Source organism: Protomyctophum parallelum, assembly GCF_964188405.1.
Source record: "Protomyctophum parallelum genome assembly, chromosome: 14".
Lineage (NCBI taxonomy): Eukaryota > Metazoa > Chordata > Actinopteri > Myctophiformes > Myctophidae > Protomyctophum > Protomyctophum parallelum.
Genome location: NC_139709.1, coordinates 9,331,856 through 9,351,386, shown reverse-complemented (window position 1 = coordinate 9,351,386; position 19,531 = coordinate 9,331,856). Strand labels below are relative to the sequence as shown.

Genomic DNA, 19,531 nt, shown 5'->3' with positions numbered 1-19,531 from the left:
AAAGGGGTTCCCGTCCTGAACGGGTTAGAGTTGAGCAGTAAGAGCAAGTCGGCAAAGAATTAAGGCCTATTCATAGTCTGGATTTTCGGTGGTGAGGTGACCACCGCTCCGGTGGTGAGCTGACCACCGGAGCTGAACTAACGTTGAGCGGTGGTGTGTAAAAACAGAGAGAAGGGCTGGCGCGGTGGTTTGCTCTTCACCGCGGCTCGTGACGTCATGTTGTAGTTCGGTGGTCACCTAACCACCGAAAATCCAGACTATGTATGAGCCTTTAGGAGGCATTTCAAGGTCTAATCACTTCATAGAAATGTGTCTTAAATGCAGCGAGGTTTTACGACGTACAGGATATATAATTTGAGCAATAAATTGGAATTCGAACAAGAATAAAATGGACAGATGTTTGTGCTCAAAGCGTGGCATTTTTTTATTAATAATAACCGTAAAAACTGAGAGCAGCAACAACACTTTGGTGAGCGGTCAGGGAGAGGATAACGTGAGTGCTGGTATTTATTCCTTCGGGCAGGGAGAGGGATCAGCTCAGATCTTGTTGAAAGCAGCAACATCTACACTCTGGACCTGAAACAGAAGAAGAACAATCATGTTGGCATTTTTGTAAGAGTCCATTTTGAATTAAACTTAACGATTCAACATCGCAGGGTGAGCCACCCGTGACTGTTCCAATAGCATTTCTAATGCAATGTATTCATTCTTTTCAAAATCCCCCAGAAGCAAAGATTTGAGTTAAAAACGTTCGTTCTGAAAGAATATATAAATATATTCAAAGATTTGCACTACATTTTCACGATTTTTCGAAAATAGCAGATCTACAAGTTCTTGTAGATCTGCTATTTTTCAATAGTCAAAGCATAACATAATGCTTAAAACACCAAAAGGTGATGGAGGGGAAAGGAACTGGTTGGAATAACGTGTGGGGACTAGGTTGGCGGAGGGTGTGTAGAGCCCAGGATCACATTAGATAATTGACACAGGGGTGAAAAATGGGTTACAAAATCATGGGATAAAAATAATTAACCCATTCTGAACGGGCACCCATTTTGGTGTTGGCATCATGTTATGCTTTAGCTATTGAAAAATAGCAGATCTACAAGCTCATATCGCGCCACCGAGTGGCGCGATACGAGCTTGTAGGTCTGCTATTTTTTTTTAAATCGAAGAGCGACTGACATTTTTAGAATCTGATCTCAGGTCAGAATGGGTTCATCAGACCAGTGTGTGTCCAGTGGAAACCTCGTATGAATCTGATCTCAGGTCAGAATGGGTTAACTGAGAGTAACTTACAAAGTCCTCGAACTTGGTGATCTCCTCCTCCAGCAGGTCCGTGCCCACCTTGTCGTCCTCCACCACGCACCCGATCTGCAGCTTCTTGATGCCGTAGCCCACGGCCACCAGCTTGGAGGCCCCCCACAGGAGGCCGTCGGCCGTCACGGAGCGCACGCACTTCTCCAGCTCCGCCATGTCCGTCTCGTCGTCCCACTGGCAGAGAGAGAGACCAAAATACGGCTTTCACTGCAGCGTTGTTTTTGGCAGCAAATTTAGATTTTAAGTTTTAGTCATTACTAGTCTCTTGAATAGTTTACTTTTAGTTTTAAGTTTAGTCTCTTGAATAGTTTTCATTTAGTTTTAAGTCACATTTTAGTCTAGGGCCTTGATGCCGTCGTAATGACTGTTTTTACACTTGCTGAAAATAGCCAATCCACAAGCTCACAGCGCGTCGCACGAGCTTGTAGATCGGCTATTTTCAGCATGCAACCAAGTGTAAAATGACTTATACTGGATCTGTTGTCCACTAGTCCCTTGCTAACATTTTAGTCTAGTGTTTATTTGTTGACAAAATTGACAGTATATTTAGTCTTAGTCATCGTAGCTTAGTTTATTTAGTTTCCATTTAGTTTGTCAGTAAAAAAAAAAAGGTAGTAGACGATAAATTTGTCTCCGTTTTAGTAGACACTGGACGGTGAAACTAATGAAGGCTCTGCTCCATCCAGGTCAAACAGAGTCAGGGGTGCTGTAACCCTAAGGTAATATATAGGGGGATTGTTGGCGGGCTGATCGCTCTGAGTATTATGGGATAGCTTGTGTTTACTTTGGGTTCTGGTGTAGAGGGAAGCGGTCGAGCTGTTCAGAGGAAGACAGATATTATTTTGATTGTTTTCTATACAGAATTAGAACCCTGGCTGATCACGTTTGTTCTTTTGAATTATATTTGTTTATTAAATCATCAGTTCTGCAACACAGACTCCTTTTTCTTCATAGCATATGAAGAAAGCACAAGGATTAACTCCGGAGAGGAGAGACACGGTGGTTATAGTGCTGCTATTGTCCATGTAGAAGGCTCACTGGAAACACTCTGCTACACCAGTGGGTCTTAAAAGTCCTTGAGTGGGTTCCAAATGGCCCCACACGGCTCTGAGAGCAAGTTATGGTGGTACTTAGGTGTTATGGTGGTACACTAAAAGGAAGAGCCTTTGGGCCGATGCATACTCCTATTTTAGAGCCGAATAAAAGTCTGTTCGGCTCTGTAGAGCCTACAATGTGACGTCATTTGAGGTTCGGGGGGGGCGGGTACCGTCCTAAAGTCGGCTCTTCGGTGCTACTGAAAATCTCTGACGAGCCGAAATCATTTAGGTAAAATAGGAGTATGAATCGGCCCTTAATATCATCGGAAACACCTTGTGGAGGAAGTAGGGAAGGGGGCCCAGAAACAGGAAGAGTTATTCTGTGTGCATAGAGCCAGGTAGCCCATCATCTTTCAATTTCCAACCACCGAAATTCCATTTGTCAAATAAAATACATTCTGAGTTTCCGACTTAAGCTCAGAAAAACTAATACATACAAGTGTGTAAGCTCTTTAATAAAGCTTAGAAAACCACATACTATAAGTGTGTAAGCGCTATAATAAAGCCAGATTCATACAATATTTGTGCAGCTTCAGCTAGTTTTACTATACTTACTATAGATCGGCTATTTTCAGCATGCAACTAATTGTAAAATGACTTATACTGGATCTCTTGTCCACTAGTCCCTTCCTAACGTTTTAGTCTAGTTTTTATTTGTTGACAGAATTGTCAGTATATTTAGTCTTAGTTTTATTCATCATAGCGTCATTTTTATTTAGTTTCCATTTAGATTTTGTCGGTGGAAAAAGGTAGTCGGAAAATTTTTCGTCTTAGTTTTAGTCGACAAAAACAACACTGCTCCACCAATGAGCCATCCCTCTCTTTCTACAGCTGATTTGAACCACACAGTTTGCACTGCAACCCTGAACTTATCCAGACATTATTACCTGGCGGAGCTGCGTGTGAGAAAGCAAATGTCAGAATCAGTGGGACTATATAGTGGACATTACACAGACTTTGCACTACAGGAGCTGGCTCTGTAAAGTCTGTTAAATGTCAGATTGACCGTGTTTAAATAGAGCAGGGTTTGGCCATTTCAAACAGCTTAAGTCTACAATGAAAAAATAAATAAATTAGTGAAATGTCATTCACCCATCCGTAATCCTTCAATATTTTGTACCGTGCTGGAACACACTACATCTAAACTTTCAGACTTCAAAGCCATCTCCATAACAATACCTCATTCTTTTTCATGAAATGGGTCAGTTTTTTATTTGAAAAACCTACTGTAGAATCAATTTCTGTGCGACGCATTGTGAACTTGTAGATCGGCTGTTTTCAGCATGTGTAAAATGACTTATACTGGATCTCTTGTCCACTAGTCCCTTCCTAACATTTTAGCCTATTTTTTATTTGTTGACGAAATTGTCAGTATATTTAGTCCTAGTTTTAGTCATCGTAGCTTAGTTTGTCAGTGAAAAAAGGTTAGCCGAACATTCTTCGTCTTAGATTTAGTCGAGGAAAACAACACTGGTTGCTACTTACAGGCTTGACGTCCAGCAGGATGGAGGACTTGGCGATGAGGGCGGGTTTCTTGGACTTCTTGGCGGTGTAAGCGTCGATGCGCTCCTGCTTGAGGCGCTCCGCCTCCAGGTCCTCTTCCTCGTCGCTGCCAAACAGGTCCAGGTCGTCGTCATCGTCACCGTTTTCTTCCACTACCTTCACGTGGCGTATCGGCGGCGCAACCTGCATGTGTGAGAAGAACGAGGGGAAGTTTAACTCGTAATTCACTCTATACTACCTTCACCTGGTGTACCGGAGGAGGCGCAGCCTGCATTTAGTCAGGGGATATTATTAATAAAATCTGGGAATAGATTTCTTACCAAGAATTGTCTTCACCAATGTGTTTGTAAAGGTATCTACTGACATATCCCACATTGGTTTATATTCAACCACCCTAGGGTAATTTTTGACAGCTGCTTTCCTGATCCATTCCAAGCATTAGTTTTGCACGAAAAACACTCCTTGGGCTTAAATAAAAAGGCCATAGCTGTCATCACAAATATGATGAGGTCAGCACAATTGGGTGTCTATGGCCGTTTTTAGCCCAAGGAGTGTTTTTCGTGAAAATCTAATGCTTGGAATGGATTCAGAATGATGAAAACCACCTAGTTTGACACGTCAGATGCTATTTAAAGCATAATGAAATTTAGAACATTTTGCCATATATTGGCTGTTGATGGTACCCCAACTTTCAGCAGCTGTCAAATTCCCCTAGGGTGGTTGAATATAAACCAATGTGGGATATGTTAGTAGACACCTTTACAAAAAACATTGGTGAAGAAAATCTTGGTTAGAAATTTATTCCCAGATTATACAGATTATATTGCCTGACTAAAAGAACGAGAGCAACTTTACTCGTATATCGTAAGTCAAAGTACACATTAGTCACATGTTAACCGCAGTGAAATTATTTCTCCGCATTTGACCCATCTCTTGGAGCGGTGAGCCGCAGCGTGCGCCGCGCTCGGGAATCATTAGTTGATTCGATTCCCAATCCAATCCAGTGCCAAGCAGGGAGGCATCGGGTCCCATTTTTTACAGTCTTTGGTATATGACCCGGCCGGGGATCGAACCCCCGGCCTCCCAGTTTCAGGGCGGACACTCTAACCACAAGGCCACTGTCTGGTTCACTCTTTACTACCTTCACCTGGTGTACAGGCGGGGCAGCCTGCATTGGTGAGAACAGTTTACTCATATTCACTGTTTAATAATAATAATAGCTCAATTCTTTCTAAATGACCTACACACATCCTGATACAGATAGCTCGAACGGTTAGCTGTTCTCGTTTTAACCCATTTAGGACTGTGTCCAGATTCTACAAATGTGTTCTAAATCATGACAGTCTTATGAAAAACCCTATGTTTCCATGTCAGTAGTTCTCAAACATATGTAATTGGCCGCCGACCCCCATCTGAAAATGTGTTGTTCCAGGGACCCCCCCCCCCCCATAAAACACCAAAAGGGGTTCCACGCCCTGAATGGGAACCCCAACCGTAACCAAGAACAAAGTGATATGGCGTTTTCCTCTCTCTCTCTGTGACCAACCTTAGTGCTGCACGGTGACATCATTGCAGGTGACATCACAGCAGGTGTCGTCCTCCCGGCCGGGCTTCTCTCTAGCATGCCGACTCTGGCCTCCAGCTTCTGCATGCACGCCCGCATCTCTTCCACAACTGGCAACCAACACAGACACCCCAGTTACTTTAAGACAGCTTCTGCATGCACGCCCGCATCTCCTCCACAACTGGCAACCAACACAGACACCCCAGTTACTTTAAGACAGCTTCTGCATGCACGCCCGCATCTCCTCCACAACTGGCAACCAACACAGACACCCCAGTTACTTTAAGACAGCTTCTGCATGCACGCTCTCATCTCCTCCACAACTGGCAACCAACACAGACACCCCGGTTTAAGACGAGCACGAGTACAGTATGAAACTTGACAAATACACAAGTGGTCACTGATGGGGACAGGGCTCCAGACTAACTTCTTCACAGGTAGCACTGGTGCCACCTACCTTTTCAGTTGGTAGCGCCACCACAAATTAGGTAGCACCAACTTTTTCTTTGTATAGCGCCGCAGTGCGGTATTAATGACCTTATCACCAAGGCTAGCAAAGGTTTTCTTGGCTGAAGCATAAATGCCTTAAATTAAGCACATAACATGGAATATTTCTCACTCACATTCTATAGGAAATTATTATAATGAATTAACCTATAGTGCATTTTTCCATATAATATCGTTATCATTTGGCAATATGAAACAGAAATGAGAACACACCCCTTACCTTCTGCATGGGCATGTTCAACCTAATGGCCAATAAGGATATTTAACACTGAGGTGCCCACGTGCCCACTCTTCCTGCACCTTTTTGCAATGTGAAATGCCACCGAATTCATAATCCTTGCCCACTTTGCTCCTGTCTTTTCTTTATATGGAATGAACATGTGAAAGCTGATGTGCTTTTATTGTGAAGGGGAAAGTTTCTAAACGTCTCAGCCTGCATATTTCCATGTGCTGAAACTATCTGATCTACAAGCTCACAACGTGTGGTGGACGCGACGCATTGTGAGCTTGTAAATCTGCTATTTTCAGCATGCAACACCACGTCGTACGACGAAGAATATACCAGGTTTCACGTGGGAGATGTATTTTGTTTTGAGGCGATCATGTATGTAGCACAGCGTAGATTATTATTTACCTTTGTGCAGACTGTTGTTCTCCACCTCCAGGCTTTTCATGCGCGAGATCAACTCTGGGTCTCCTCCGGCATGTGAGGACGACTGTGGACACACACACACACACACACACACACACACGCACACACGCACACTAAGTGTCAAGCATAAAGGCCAGGGTTGGCCCAACAGTGAGCAGTGTTGTTTTTGGCAGCGAATTTCAATTTTAGTTATAGTCATAGTCTTTGGAATGAAACTTCATTTAGTTTTAGTCACATTTTAGTCACCTGGAATGTATTAGTGCTACCGGTAGTCTAGTTTTAGTTGACTAAATATAAGATTTTAGTCGACTAAATCTACAGTTGAGTTAGTCGACTAAAATGTATTTTGGCGGGCCTTGATGCCGTCGTAATGGCTGATTTTACACTAATAGACGATCTACAAGCTGCGACGCGTTGTGAGCTTGTAGATCGTCTATTTTCAGCATGCAACAGTGTAAAATAACTTGTACTGGATCTCTTGTCCACTAGTCCCTTCCTAACATTTTAGTCTAGTTTTTATTTGTTGACAGAATTCTCAGTATATTTAGTCTTAGTTTCAGTCACCGTAGCTTAGTTTAATTTAGTTTCCATTTAGTTTGTCAGTGAAAAGAGGTAGTCGACGAACATCTTCCGTCTTAGTTTTAGTCGACGAAAACAACACTGACAATGAGACATGTTGTTTCCAGGGTCAGGTCCAGTCCGAGTCCGAGTGAAGATGTGAGGAAACGACAGGTGTTTTGCGCTGAAATATATACCGGTATTCAAAGATTTGCGGCACATTTTCACGACTTTAAAGAAATAGCAGACCTACAAGCTCGTAGTGCGCCACTCGGTGGCGCGCTATGAGCTTGTAGATCTGCTATTTTTCAATAGCTAAAGTAAAACATTACTTTAAAACACCAAAAGGGGTTCCCGCCCAAAATGGATTAACGACAGGTGTTTTCGGTGTTGGTGGAAGAGTCACACACAGGAAGTAGGAGCTTTAACACGCCATGCAGGGCTCAGGATGTGCAACACACAGCATGGATGACTGACATATACTGAGCAGAAATGACTGAAATCCAGTGACGTGCACAGATAGACACTAGGGGGTGCTAGAGAACCACCTGCCCTTGCCCTCCGGACAGCAATGTGCCCTTTTACATTGTACAGTATGTGGACCATGGTGACATTGATCAATTCTTGATAAAAAAAAAAAAAGCTTCCAATATATTATTTATGCCCCAAAATCTATAAATCACACACTATTAAGGCAACCGGCCGGTTACACGCGCTGCCCTTTTTTCACTTGAGCACCTGCCCCTCTAAAAGTCTGTGCACGCCACTGCTGAAATCAAACAATTAACCACTTAAGACCCTATACAGGTATACATTGTCGTACAACAAAAGTCAAAAACAGCTGATGTACAATACAAGCTCATGTGAGCTAATGCGTTTTCACAAATTGAAATCTTCTGAAAATGTTTTGCCAATAATATCACACTCCAAATAGGGATTCAATGTCAAAAGTGGTTAATGGAGAGAAAAACAATCTACACAAACCCCAAATAATAAATAAATGATCTTGCATTCACAAATGCAGCATGCAAATCAACAACATCTTCCAGCATCAATTGTTTGATGTCGCATACACAATCATAATCATCACGATCACAATGCACATATTGGACGAAAAAAAACCCACAGTTAGTATGTTTTAGATGAGCTAGTAGTGACCACCATACCAGTGTATGAAGCCCATTTTATGTAAGACCATTGGGATTCGTTCCAGGCAAGCAGCAGACACAGACACAGACCAAACCAATCCCAAGAGCTGCCAAGCAGCGCGCCCAGGCAGGCCCACACACACCGAGGAGTACGCCCACACACCGAGGAGCGCGCCCAGGCAGGCCCACGTGTGCTCCAGGATAAGACTTACGTTTCTGTGCGTGCGTTTGGGACGCCCTTTGGGAGCCGTCTTCCCCTGCACCCGTTCAGGCACAGCACAGGGTTCAGGTGAAGGGTGTGAGATTGCAGGGCGAAGACACACAAAAATACAAAAAACTGATGCCTTGTGCCATCGATGCTAGCTAGACATTTAAGCCTAATTTGCACTGTCGTGTACAGCACTGCCACTGTGATTCTCAAAGTGATTTTAAACAATTAACAATTATAATCTTGTAATTATTGTTTTCAGCTAGTGACACCACTGTGCAATCAAGTATGAATTTGGCTTTGCAATTAGCTTCAGGAATACAGGCAGAGAAACAGGAAACAGTGTAAACACAGTCAACTGTCACAGATTATTTTTAAACCATAAAAACATGATAGCAGCCTTGACAGTTTTGAACAAATTAAGCCTTCACCTGGGATGGGACACCATCCAGGACTTAAGGATAACATTATTATTATTTTTGCTGGATGAATACAGAATACTATACCACACAAAAATAGTGAATGCTTTTGTGTTACAAACAAACCGCAGCAGTGCAAATTAATGCGATGATGACCAGTGTCGGGGGGGTATCGGTATTACAAGGCAGGTCACAGGAAGCAGGTACAGTAAGTAAAGATCTGTGACATTTTCGTGGTGTGGCTAGACTACAGGCAGCGTAACACATTTACATAATACATCGATGGAGCCCGACTTGGACAACAAGGGCAAAGACATCAAATCTCCGGCCGTCTGGCCTGGTGGAGATAACGAAGGCAATACAAATTATAAAATCATCTTTAAAACACCAACTGTAATCATCAATTCCTATTGCCTAATCGTGATTGCCATATCATTGATCAAAATAATGAATCGAGTTGAATATGATTTCATAATCGTGACCAAGTTTCTATAGCTATATATACACACACACACACACACACACACACACACACTGTATTTTCTCACACACGCAAACAAATGTCAGCTGTGGTCTTATGCCGTTGTGAAATACAAGTCTGCACATGAACGGTGAGAAATGAGCCAGAGTGAAGTCACGTTACACAAACTACACCCTCTGATCCCAGGCGACACTTTGGCCTCTATATGTGGTCCGACCGGGGTCCATGCACACATACAAATGTAACCGCTCTGTATTTACTTTAATTACAACCCCAATATTATATAAATATTCGACAGTTTTGGGGACAGCTTTCCTCGATATATAATGAACCATTAGTGGTGGGCGGGTAAGGCAATATGACAATCATATTCTACACAGCAGTGTTAGTGTATAATTACATCCATGACAAAGGATGCAGTACAGTGTGAAAAGACAGCAGACTTGACAGCCATAGACGTAGAGTGGTTTGGAAGTGGACAGCGACAGCCCAAAACATTCTTTTACATTTCTTCTTGCCCATGGCAGCCCCGACAGACAGCGCGTGGAAGAGTTTAAAAAGCAGGGACAGCTGCCAAATCACCTGACCGCACTCCTCTCCTCACCCCAACTCAGCTGAGCTCCTTAAATTAAGCGTCTGAAATGTCACACAGGCAGCTGCTAGGTGACTGACCAGTGAGCGTACAGACAGGCGATGATGTAACGACTGCTAAAAGCCTAGCCGCTGCCTAAGGGACCGACGGGTGCTTTACACTGCTGCTGGCGACGATGGGACATAGAAGCATGGAGCAGTGCCATGCGCGCAGACAAGCGCGTCGTGTCCGAGATGGCCCTTAACCCATTCTGACCTGAGATCAGATTCATACGAGGTTTCCGCCGGACACACACTGGTCTGATGAACCCATTCTGACCTGAGATCAGATTCTAAAAAATGTCAGTCGTTCTTCGATTTTTCAAAAATAGCAGACCTACAAGCTCGTATCGCGCCACTCGGTGGCGCGATATGAGCTTGTAGATCTGCTATTTTTAAATAGCTAAAGCATAACTTGATGCTGACACCAAAATGGGTGCCCGTTCAGAATGGGTTAATGCTAATGACAGCCTCGAAGTACAATCTCAAATTGAGTTTGACCCATTTAGACCCGAGGCCGAATACTTCTTATTCAAAGTAATACAAGTAAAAGTAAAGAAGGAAATTAAAATAATATATAAATAATTATGTTGGTACATGAGACACATAAAACACCATATAGGTTGCATCAGGTTAGAGTGATGGGAGAAATCTTTCCAATTACACAAAACCAACTTTTGGAACAATTGGAATTGGAATAATAGACCTAAACAATAAGGCCGTTGTAAATTTCATATAAATAATAGAAGTCAACTCCACTGAGCTCCAAAAATCCTATTAAAAGTCCCAGAGCTGTAGGCCTACTACTGTTGCTTTGGTCCATGTAATCCATCATTGCGACGAACTAGAACACATTTTACAAGCAATGGCAAATGCTTTTAATCGATCCCTGTCCCAAGGCCCATTGCTGCGGTTTACATTCTGAACCCTCCCTTCATGAAGTTGTTCCAGGAAGAAATAATTAGCATGCCCAAGTTCATCACAATGGGTCACCAGTGGTCCTTGAAGGGGGTTACAGGTGGTCCCTATGCTAAATGATGGAGAGTTGGTAACCAAATGACCATTATTAGATCTTTAACGAGAGTGAAATTTTTAATTTGGTTTAATTTAATGCTCTCAAAAAGAGTTACATTATTATTAAAACACCTGCATTGGGCTATACAAGTCTACACAAAAATAATTCTTATTTTGATCGACGTTTGCCTGTTCCCTCCCCTGTGGTACCACCATCAATACAGCATGGAATTGTGGACAAAATCTTATCCAACAACAACAAAATATATTCTTTAATTTTGGGTATGCGACTCAAAATGTCATCAAATGGTGGTTCTGTGGCTCAAATGCTGAAGAAATAATGGGCCTCGATATGAAAAGGGTTGAAAAAAACTGAATTACATCAACTCTCAGATTGAACACGACAGCACTGCCGCTCTGGGACTAGTGACCGCTCTGGGACTAGTAGTGACCGCTCTGGGACTAGTAGTGACCGCTCTGGGACTAGTGACCGCTCTGGGACTAGTAGTGACCGCTCTGGGACTAGTAGTGACCGCTCTGGGACTAGTAGTGACCGCTCTGGGACTAGTAGTGACCGCTCTGGGACTAGTAGTGACCGCTCTGGGACTAGTGACTGCTCTGGGACTAGTGACCGCTCTGGGACTAGTGACTGCTCTGGGACTAGTGACCGCTCTGGGACTAGTGACCGCTCTGGGACTAGTAGTGACCGCTCTGGGACTAGTGACTGCTCTGGGACTAGTGACCGCTCTGGGACTAGTGACAGGGCGTTGTGAAAATGACATGTCACGCTCTGGGACTAGTGACAGGGCGTTGTGAAAATGACATGTCACGCTCTGGGACTAGTGACAGGGCGTTGTGAAAATGACATGTCACGCTCTGGGACTAGTGACAGGGCGTTGTGAAAATGACATGTCACGTTTGTGGGGAAAGAAATGTGATCAACACCCTGAAGTGGCATAAACGGAGGTCTCAATCCTATCCAATAGTAACGCTCAACGCTTATCGAGATTAATCACAGGACGGAACTTTATTGATATCATAACAGAGCGCATCGCTCCACAGGCTGGGAGCGCCTGTTGGGCAACAGTCCATGTCATTTCCGGTTGGGACGTCATCCAAAATGTCCCCGTCGCCCCCATTTTAGCGGATGAGATCGAAAGTCTTAAAAACGATCGCCTCGGGGGTGTTTTGGCTTACATCTAGCTACATCCAAGATGGTGCCTGGTGCACCTTGAAATGCGCTCCGTAGCTGGGCGCTCTGATTTAATGGTCCTAAATACCCCCGGACGTTCGGGGTGTTAAAGAAAGATATTATTGTGATAATCAAAATAGGCTTAGTTAAAATGCCACCACTTGAACCCCCAGCATACCTATTCAGGGGGCGGGACGCCAAACATAGCTGATCTCCAAGCTCGTACAAGGCAAGCTTGGAGATGTGACATTTTTTGTGAATAGATTTGTGTAATGTAGAATGAAAAAAGCACTTAGCAAACTAAATCGGACTACATTTGGACTAAGTTTGCAACAAACAGCTAATTAATACTATTGTATGGCGGGCAATTTCACACTAAATAAAATCTCGGTTGCGAGTGGTATTTTTTATCACAATAAACTATCCCTGTCTGGGACTAGTTAAAATTTTTTTTGAGCTGTATATGTTTTGCCAAATAATCCATATTTATAATTTGTAACTAGGAGAAAGGCAGTGCCTTCGACTATTATTAGGCCGCATTGACAATCAGAAAATAAAGAATATTACTCCGACCATATATGCTTTAAATGAATAAAACCACTGCTTTGAATGAACAAACTGAGATTGAGGAATGAGGATATATTTCCGGAGCATGGCGTGCATCATTTCTACCTGTGTGGAGGATCCGTTCTCGCCCTCGTAGAAGCGCCTCTCTGCGTCATCGTAGCGACTCTTGTCGAACCAGATGGTCTCTGCGGCGAGGCACTGCAGTCCGCTCATGTTGGTACTGAGACGAAGGGAAGTGAGCAACCGGCATTATTATTATTATAAGAACACGCATTCAGATGCCATTGCATATTAAATAATCCATTAATGTATATATATTGACATTCAAACTCAATTACGAGCCAGAGCAACAACCACCAACCACAGCACAGAGGGACGCAAGGCGTAGCTTAATTAGATGCTGGCACCATGAAGACCATTATTATAAATTATATTACAGCTTTACTATCCAAACAGCCATGCAGAGCCAACAGACAGGATTGCGGTGGGAATAGGGAGACAAATCAAAGCATGATGCACGACATGAATCCAAATTAAACACTTCCAAAGCAAGCATCACATTGAACTGTTGTTTTCTTGCAGTGACAACGGATTGAACACATTGTGAAATATATCATTGAATTGTTGGTGAGCGGAGTCCCATTCCCAATAATAATGTTGTAATAACTACAGTACCACACACTGACAACACCATGCATGCACACATATTTAGACGGTAAGAACCAAGGCATATTTTCTGTTACTTTACATGTCCTATCAAAAATAACAGTTAAAAGAATCGGAAAGGGCCTTGAAAAACAGGTGCTCTTCTTTACACACTTATTTTCTTTTATAATTTTTTTCTTTTATTTGTTTGATTACTGCAGCAGACAGGAATCTCTCTCACTGAAACAGAGTTGCCGTCTCTGCAAACTCTGGATTATGTAGAACAAAAGGCTGGTCATCACGAACCAACTGTCCACCGCCCCAGATAATCACAGAGGGTTACTCAACTGTATAGACATCAAGCCCAGTAACAGGACACACTCTACACATTACAAAATAAGTTACATGGCCTCATGTTGTGTATCCTGAATGATCAGAGCCAAACTAAATAGAATGGGACTATCACTTTGGAACTCGAGACTATAGGAAACTTTCCTGCAAATAGAAATGTTTGTTCGGAACAAACATAAATGTGAATTAAAAAATAAAATCAATGATCAAACCCAAAAAACAATCGTTAGCATAGATTAAAAGAAGGAGCCAACAAGAGTGCAGACGGACAAAAAATAAAATGGTTAACATTATCACCACAGTAACGAAAATATATAAATCACAACGGAAAACAAAACCAGACAGAATTCAAACGGGTCTCTTCCATTCTCTGTTTTATTTCCATACTTGTCCCATCTGGGTTTGGGTCTGAATTCCGTCTCGGAGTGGCCCCTCTTCCTCCGGTACGGGCCCCTGCTCCCCTTGCCCCCCTCCGTTTCAGAGGACGAGCGGTTGCGTCCGCGGTAGGGCTGGCGGCGTTGGCTGCCAGGGGACTTGCCGGCGACGGTCCGGGCTGGGTTCTCCTGGTCCCCGGCGGCAGCCTCAGGCTGTCTGGAGCGCTGGAAGGTCATGGAGCGGTTATAGGAACCCCGGTGTCCCGGGCTCTTGCCGGGCGAGGACGACGGTGCTGCCCCGCTGTTGGCTGCCAGCCTGCGCTGGTAGTTGCTCTCGGCCTGGTCGTAGGTGCTGCGGCTGTACCAGCCCAGGTCCGCCTGCCTCATGCCCGGGCTGCTGCCGTAGGAGCCGGCGCCCGCCTCCATGGAACTCCCCAGCCTCTCCTCCTCGGCCCCGGAGCCCTGGCTCTCCGAGTGGTTGGTGGAGCGCGTGTGGTTTCTTCTCCTGCCAAAATGGAGGTCGTCGCCGTTCAGGTTGCCCCTCTCCAGAGCGGGGCCGTTGTTGCCCTCCCTGGCCCTGATCGGTATGGCATTCTGGGGGGCAGCTCCTCCAAGCGGGCGGTTTGGCCAAGTTTGATCCATTGCTCTTTACTCAGAGGGATCTCTTCTCTACTCAAGCTTGTGTAACATACAAGGGCAGAGAGAAGGAATGAAGCAACAGGTAGAAGCTAGAGGCCATTATTAGCACAACGTGAAGTTAGTGTCACGGTTAAGAGCCTAGAGGGGAAATGAGATGTGATCTCTGAAAGAAGAGAATTTCTATAGGTGACCTCAATGTGGGCTTGAATGGTACAGACATTTTTTACCTAGGGCTGGGCAATAGATCAATATATCGATAGTGATAGTTATATAATACACTAGTCTAGATATCTTCTGAGATTTTCAATCTTGTATCATAATATGGAATACATGTTGACTTTAACTGGTTGCCTTATTTTATACAAAAAGGAAAATAAATGGAACGTAGCCAATCTACAAGCTCACACAATTACTGCATTTGTGAGCTTGTAGATTGTAGAGGAAAATGTACCATTATCGCCAATATGATAATAATATATCGATAGAGGTATATATTTGGTCAAAGATATTGTGATACCGGTAATTCATTTCTGTCCATATTGCCCAGACCCATTTTGATCAATCTCAATGTTTGTATTTTCAATCTCAGCATCTCACACTTCCCAAAGGGCAAACATGGCAAAAATAAAATGCAATGGCAAACATGGCATGATTGTATTAATCACACGGCCAGAGGAAAAACTTAGGTTATAGACAGTGTGTAAAAAATAAATAAAAACTAGTTTGAAACCAGGGGTTGTTATCTTTGGAGCCACCATAAAGCGCAACTTTTCCAACAATGAAAACAGTTGGGCTCACCTTTTTTTTGGCATGTTGTTGTTGGATTATGTAAAGTTGGAATGAGTACTGAAATCCAAAAATATTCATTTGTGCAATTCATATATTTTACATTATCAAGAACACCACCAATAAGCACCTTGAGTGGAAACGGTTATGTACGTACAAAACAATACAAGATTAGATATAACTTTACTTACTAAACTCACATTTAGTGTTATAATGTCGTTCTCGAAGTGGGGTCCGGGCAGGGACCCCCAGGGGTCCTTGAGGGAGTTCCAGGGGGTCCGTGGGTAAATGATAGATGTAAGGAATCAAATGGACCCTTAAGTGTACAAATGGAACCAAATTGGCCCTAACTGGTCCATTTGTACACTCTCAAATTGTTAAATTAACAGTGATTTTACAATATAAATTAGGGTCCCAGAGATAGAAATGCAATTACATGGGTATAAAATGCATGTCAAATTTGGGGGTCATTTCCTTGACATGAAAAGGTTTGAGAAACAAAGGGAAGCTTTTTTTTAAACCCCCCCATTTGTCAGAAAGTCTACCGGGGTAAAACGTAAAAACCGAACTGAAAAGTTTATCAACATATCAAAGTCCGTTATATTTACAGAGAGATGCATTTGCCATGCATTCCATTCCTGTCTGTATTAAAGCTGTTCGTAGAGAGACAGCCAGTCATGGGAACAACTTCTCTCAATAAGTTGTTTGACAGCTTATTATGTTACACCACGAACTTCTTCTTGTTGTTCAGGATAAGCCACGTGGCGCAAAAAACACCCCGCACATACATTTCAAAAGCACTTTTCGGGTTTTAAAAGTGACACATGTGTGTTTCATGTACCTCGTGCTGGTAAAAATGTAACTTTACTTGACTTACTGTTGGTTAACTTGGTTTTAATCGACGTTTTACGGTTGTGTATGCCTGTCGGGTTGCTCTCAGCTTTAATCCGATGGTCGAAGAGAACCAGCACCGGTGTTGCCAGATTCTCTTACAGAAATGAGCGACCTGATGATTTCCTTGTTTTTGGCTATAGAAGTTACTGTATTTATACGTTTTTGATTGATTGATGTTTTGATGAATTGAAAATGGTGGGCAAGTGTAATGCTTTATGGTGTCGTCCGTCCACTCACAGTTAACAGTTTTTGTATTGAGTTGTACTTGAAATGTACTGTAGCCTAATTCTGCAAACTGTTATTATAATAGCAACACGTATACAAATATTTACAAGCAACTTTACAGTAAAAGAAGCTCAAGGTCGCTTATAACAAGCGGACATGGCAACACTGGCCAGCACAGACGGCTCAGCATATTATCTCCCTAAACGAGAGGGGGTGGAGGACTTGTTATTTTTCAGATTTAATATCTGTAGCTAGCAATACTAGTTAAGTGTAAAATTGTTGAATAAAACACGGGAAAAAATACATTATTAGTTATGAATTAGTGAAACTGTAACATGTAAAAGGGTCACGTATATTTGCTGCCGATTCTCAGCGTGCTTTAGAAATAGAAAAATGGTATGGTCCGGTTTTGACAGAAAACTACATTTCCCATAATTATAGCAGAAGTGAGAAGCGTCTGGCTGGTGAGAAGAGTTTTGGCTGTTGTTAACCTTGTGGCTTAATATGAATTTATATGACAACATTATAGTTGTGTGCGTGATGTCCCACAATATCACTTTGTGTGTTTAATCATAATCAGTATTATTTATTATGCCCTAACATGATGTTATTTATTACAGTGAACATTTTTGTAACTGCAGTTGTTGAAGCCTAGCGTCTAGCCTACTGTTTTGACTGTTTTGCCCCATTGGCCCGTAGAGGGCAGTGTTCGCGCCCTTATTGACCTGTTCAGACCCAGATCATATATTCCAGTGGTTCCCAAACTTTTGTCAAGGACCCCCACATTGACAGTAATTAGCCCGCGGACCCCCATTTATGCCAGGGACCCCCTATAAGAGAAGATTTGATTCTCAGCCCGTTTTATTTGAAGGACCCCCAGTTTGACATGCATTTGTCTACGAACCACCATGGCATTTCTATCTCTGGGATTTCTATTGTAAAATCAATTGTGTAAAATCAGAATCAATTAATTCATCTACCATTTCTATTGACACACTTTCGATTCAGATGCAATGTATTCTATTCTCTCAGTATATGTAGGTAGGCTATACAAAACAGACAGATTGATTGATTGATTGATTGATTGATTGATTGATTGATTGATTGATTGATTGATTGACAGTTTGCAGAATGGGTACAGTTCAAGGAAAGTAGACAGGTCAAGACTATGAAGAATATAAGCATGTCTATGCAATTATTGCATAATTAACTTTAAAACTAAGTAGGCTAATTAACTAAATATGTCACGACCACATAACATCTCACAACAGATTTATTTAATTTAGTTGGGTTCACAGCTAGTTCACAGCTAGATTATACAGTCCATTACATTTTCAAAAATAGCTACATTGGCAACGTCACACATGTTGGCTAGGTATAATTACTGGCGACCTAGGTCACCATGTAATTAACAGCTGCTGCTGTATGCGAGATGATATGTCAAGAAAAGCAGAGAAGTTATATAATTTGCACAGCTTAAAATGTGTTATTGTTTGTATGCACTGAATCATTTTCATAGACACTGGCTATATTTTGTTGAACTGTAAAATGTGATAATGGTAAAGTATCACTAAGCCAGTGAAGTAAGCAGAAGCAGATGAGTGAAGGCCGGGATACAAAGAGTTTGGTGTTGTTGTTACAACTTTAATCCATCCACACTTAATATTAATGATGACAAATGTTTATCACTGTTGGAATTGGGTTGTTTTTGACTGATGAACTGGTGATCATGACAAGCTTGCTTTAGCTATCCCCTTGCCAATAAGGACATGCCTGCAACTGTGTGTGTGTGTGACTGTGTGTGTGTGTGTGTGTGTGTGTGTGTGTGTGTGTGTGTGTGTGTGTGTGTGTGTGTGTGTGTGTGCGTGCGTGCGTGCGTGCGTGCGTGCGTGCGTGCGTGCGTGCGTGCGTGCGTGCGTGCGTGCGTGCGTGCGTGCGTATTGGAGCATTGCTCCCACATGAAATGTTTAGAAGAAGATTTTCTGGAGCATAGTTGAGGTTGTGTTTGACACCATTTGAATAGACATACTGTAGACTAGAGTCTAGTCTACAGTATGTCTATCTCTGGGATTTCTATTGTAAAATCAATGTTAATTTAACTCTGAGAAATTACCAGAATCAATTAAGTGTCTAGTCACTAGACACTAGTAGAGCACTGGTCCTCAGAGTGTAGTCCAGGCCTGGAGAACCCTTGAATGGGTTCAGTCCGGGCCTGGAGACGCCCAGGGGTCCTTGAATAATAGACTCACTCCTGCTGCATTTTTGTTGACACATCTTTCAAAATCTTGACAAAACCTTCACTTATGGGGGTCCCTCCCTGGTAGAAAGTCTTTTGAAATGGGGGCCCACAGGGGCCACAGCCAAATACATGTCAGTCTGGTGATCTTGACATGTACAAGTCATAGTCCAAGGGGCAGGGTAGACTGAAGGTCAATCATGTGAGGTGTGCGGCTAGAGTCCAATCTGTCTGGTAGAGAGCTGTCTGGCTAAAGTTGCTGTGTAAAAGCATAAGAAAATCCCGTAACAGCTTCTGCAAATTAATTAAAGCAATGTATTATACTATTGTGCTATGGCATGGGCAAATATAATACTGTGACAATGAATGTTAAGAATGCTATTAAAGGAGACCAAATAGAAATAATGTTATAGGAGCAGCACTAAAATGTGACTCAAAGATATTCAACCTTTTTGGAACATACATGATTTATAGCTTCATTAGTTATATAGGTTCATCATCATGTGAAGTTGATTTGATGT

At 42.7% G+C, this 19,531-nt stretch overlaps 1 protein-coding gene across 5 annotated transcripts; it reads right to left on the bottom strand.

Annotated features, from left to right (window-relative positions):
* Nucleotides 1–399: 399 nt before the first annotated feature.
* Nucleotides 400–16,640, bottom strand: eef1da (eukaryotic translation elongation factor 1 delta a (guanine nucleotide exchange protein)). 5 transcript variants are annotated; one of them, XM_083782209.1, is made up of 9 exons: nt 16,533–16,619; nt 15,668–15,715; nt 12,966–13,080; nt 8,562–8,606; nt 6,626–6,707; nt 5,467–5,594; nt 3,903–4,103; nt 1,300–1,494; nt 400–576 (listed from the first exon to the last, which is right to left on the bottom strand). In XM_083782209.1, the coding sequence occupies exons 2-9, from the start codon at nt 15,679–15,681 to the stop codon at nt 538–540; spliced, it is 819 nt and encodes a 272-aa protein (XP_083638335.1). In that variant the 5' UTR covers nt 15,682–15,715; nt 16,533–16,619; the 3' UTR covers nt 400–537. The 5 variants fall into 5 exon arrangements, with proteins under 5 accessions (XP_083638335.1, XP_083638336.1, XP_083638337.1 ...); XM_083782210.1 differs by lacking the exon at nt 15,668–15,715 and having other exon boundaries at nt 16,533–16,640; XM_083782211.1 differs by lacking the exon at nt 8,562–8,606.
* Between the last annotated feature and the right edge of the window lie 2,891 nt (nt 16,641–19,531).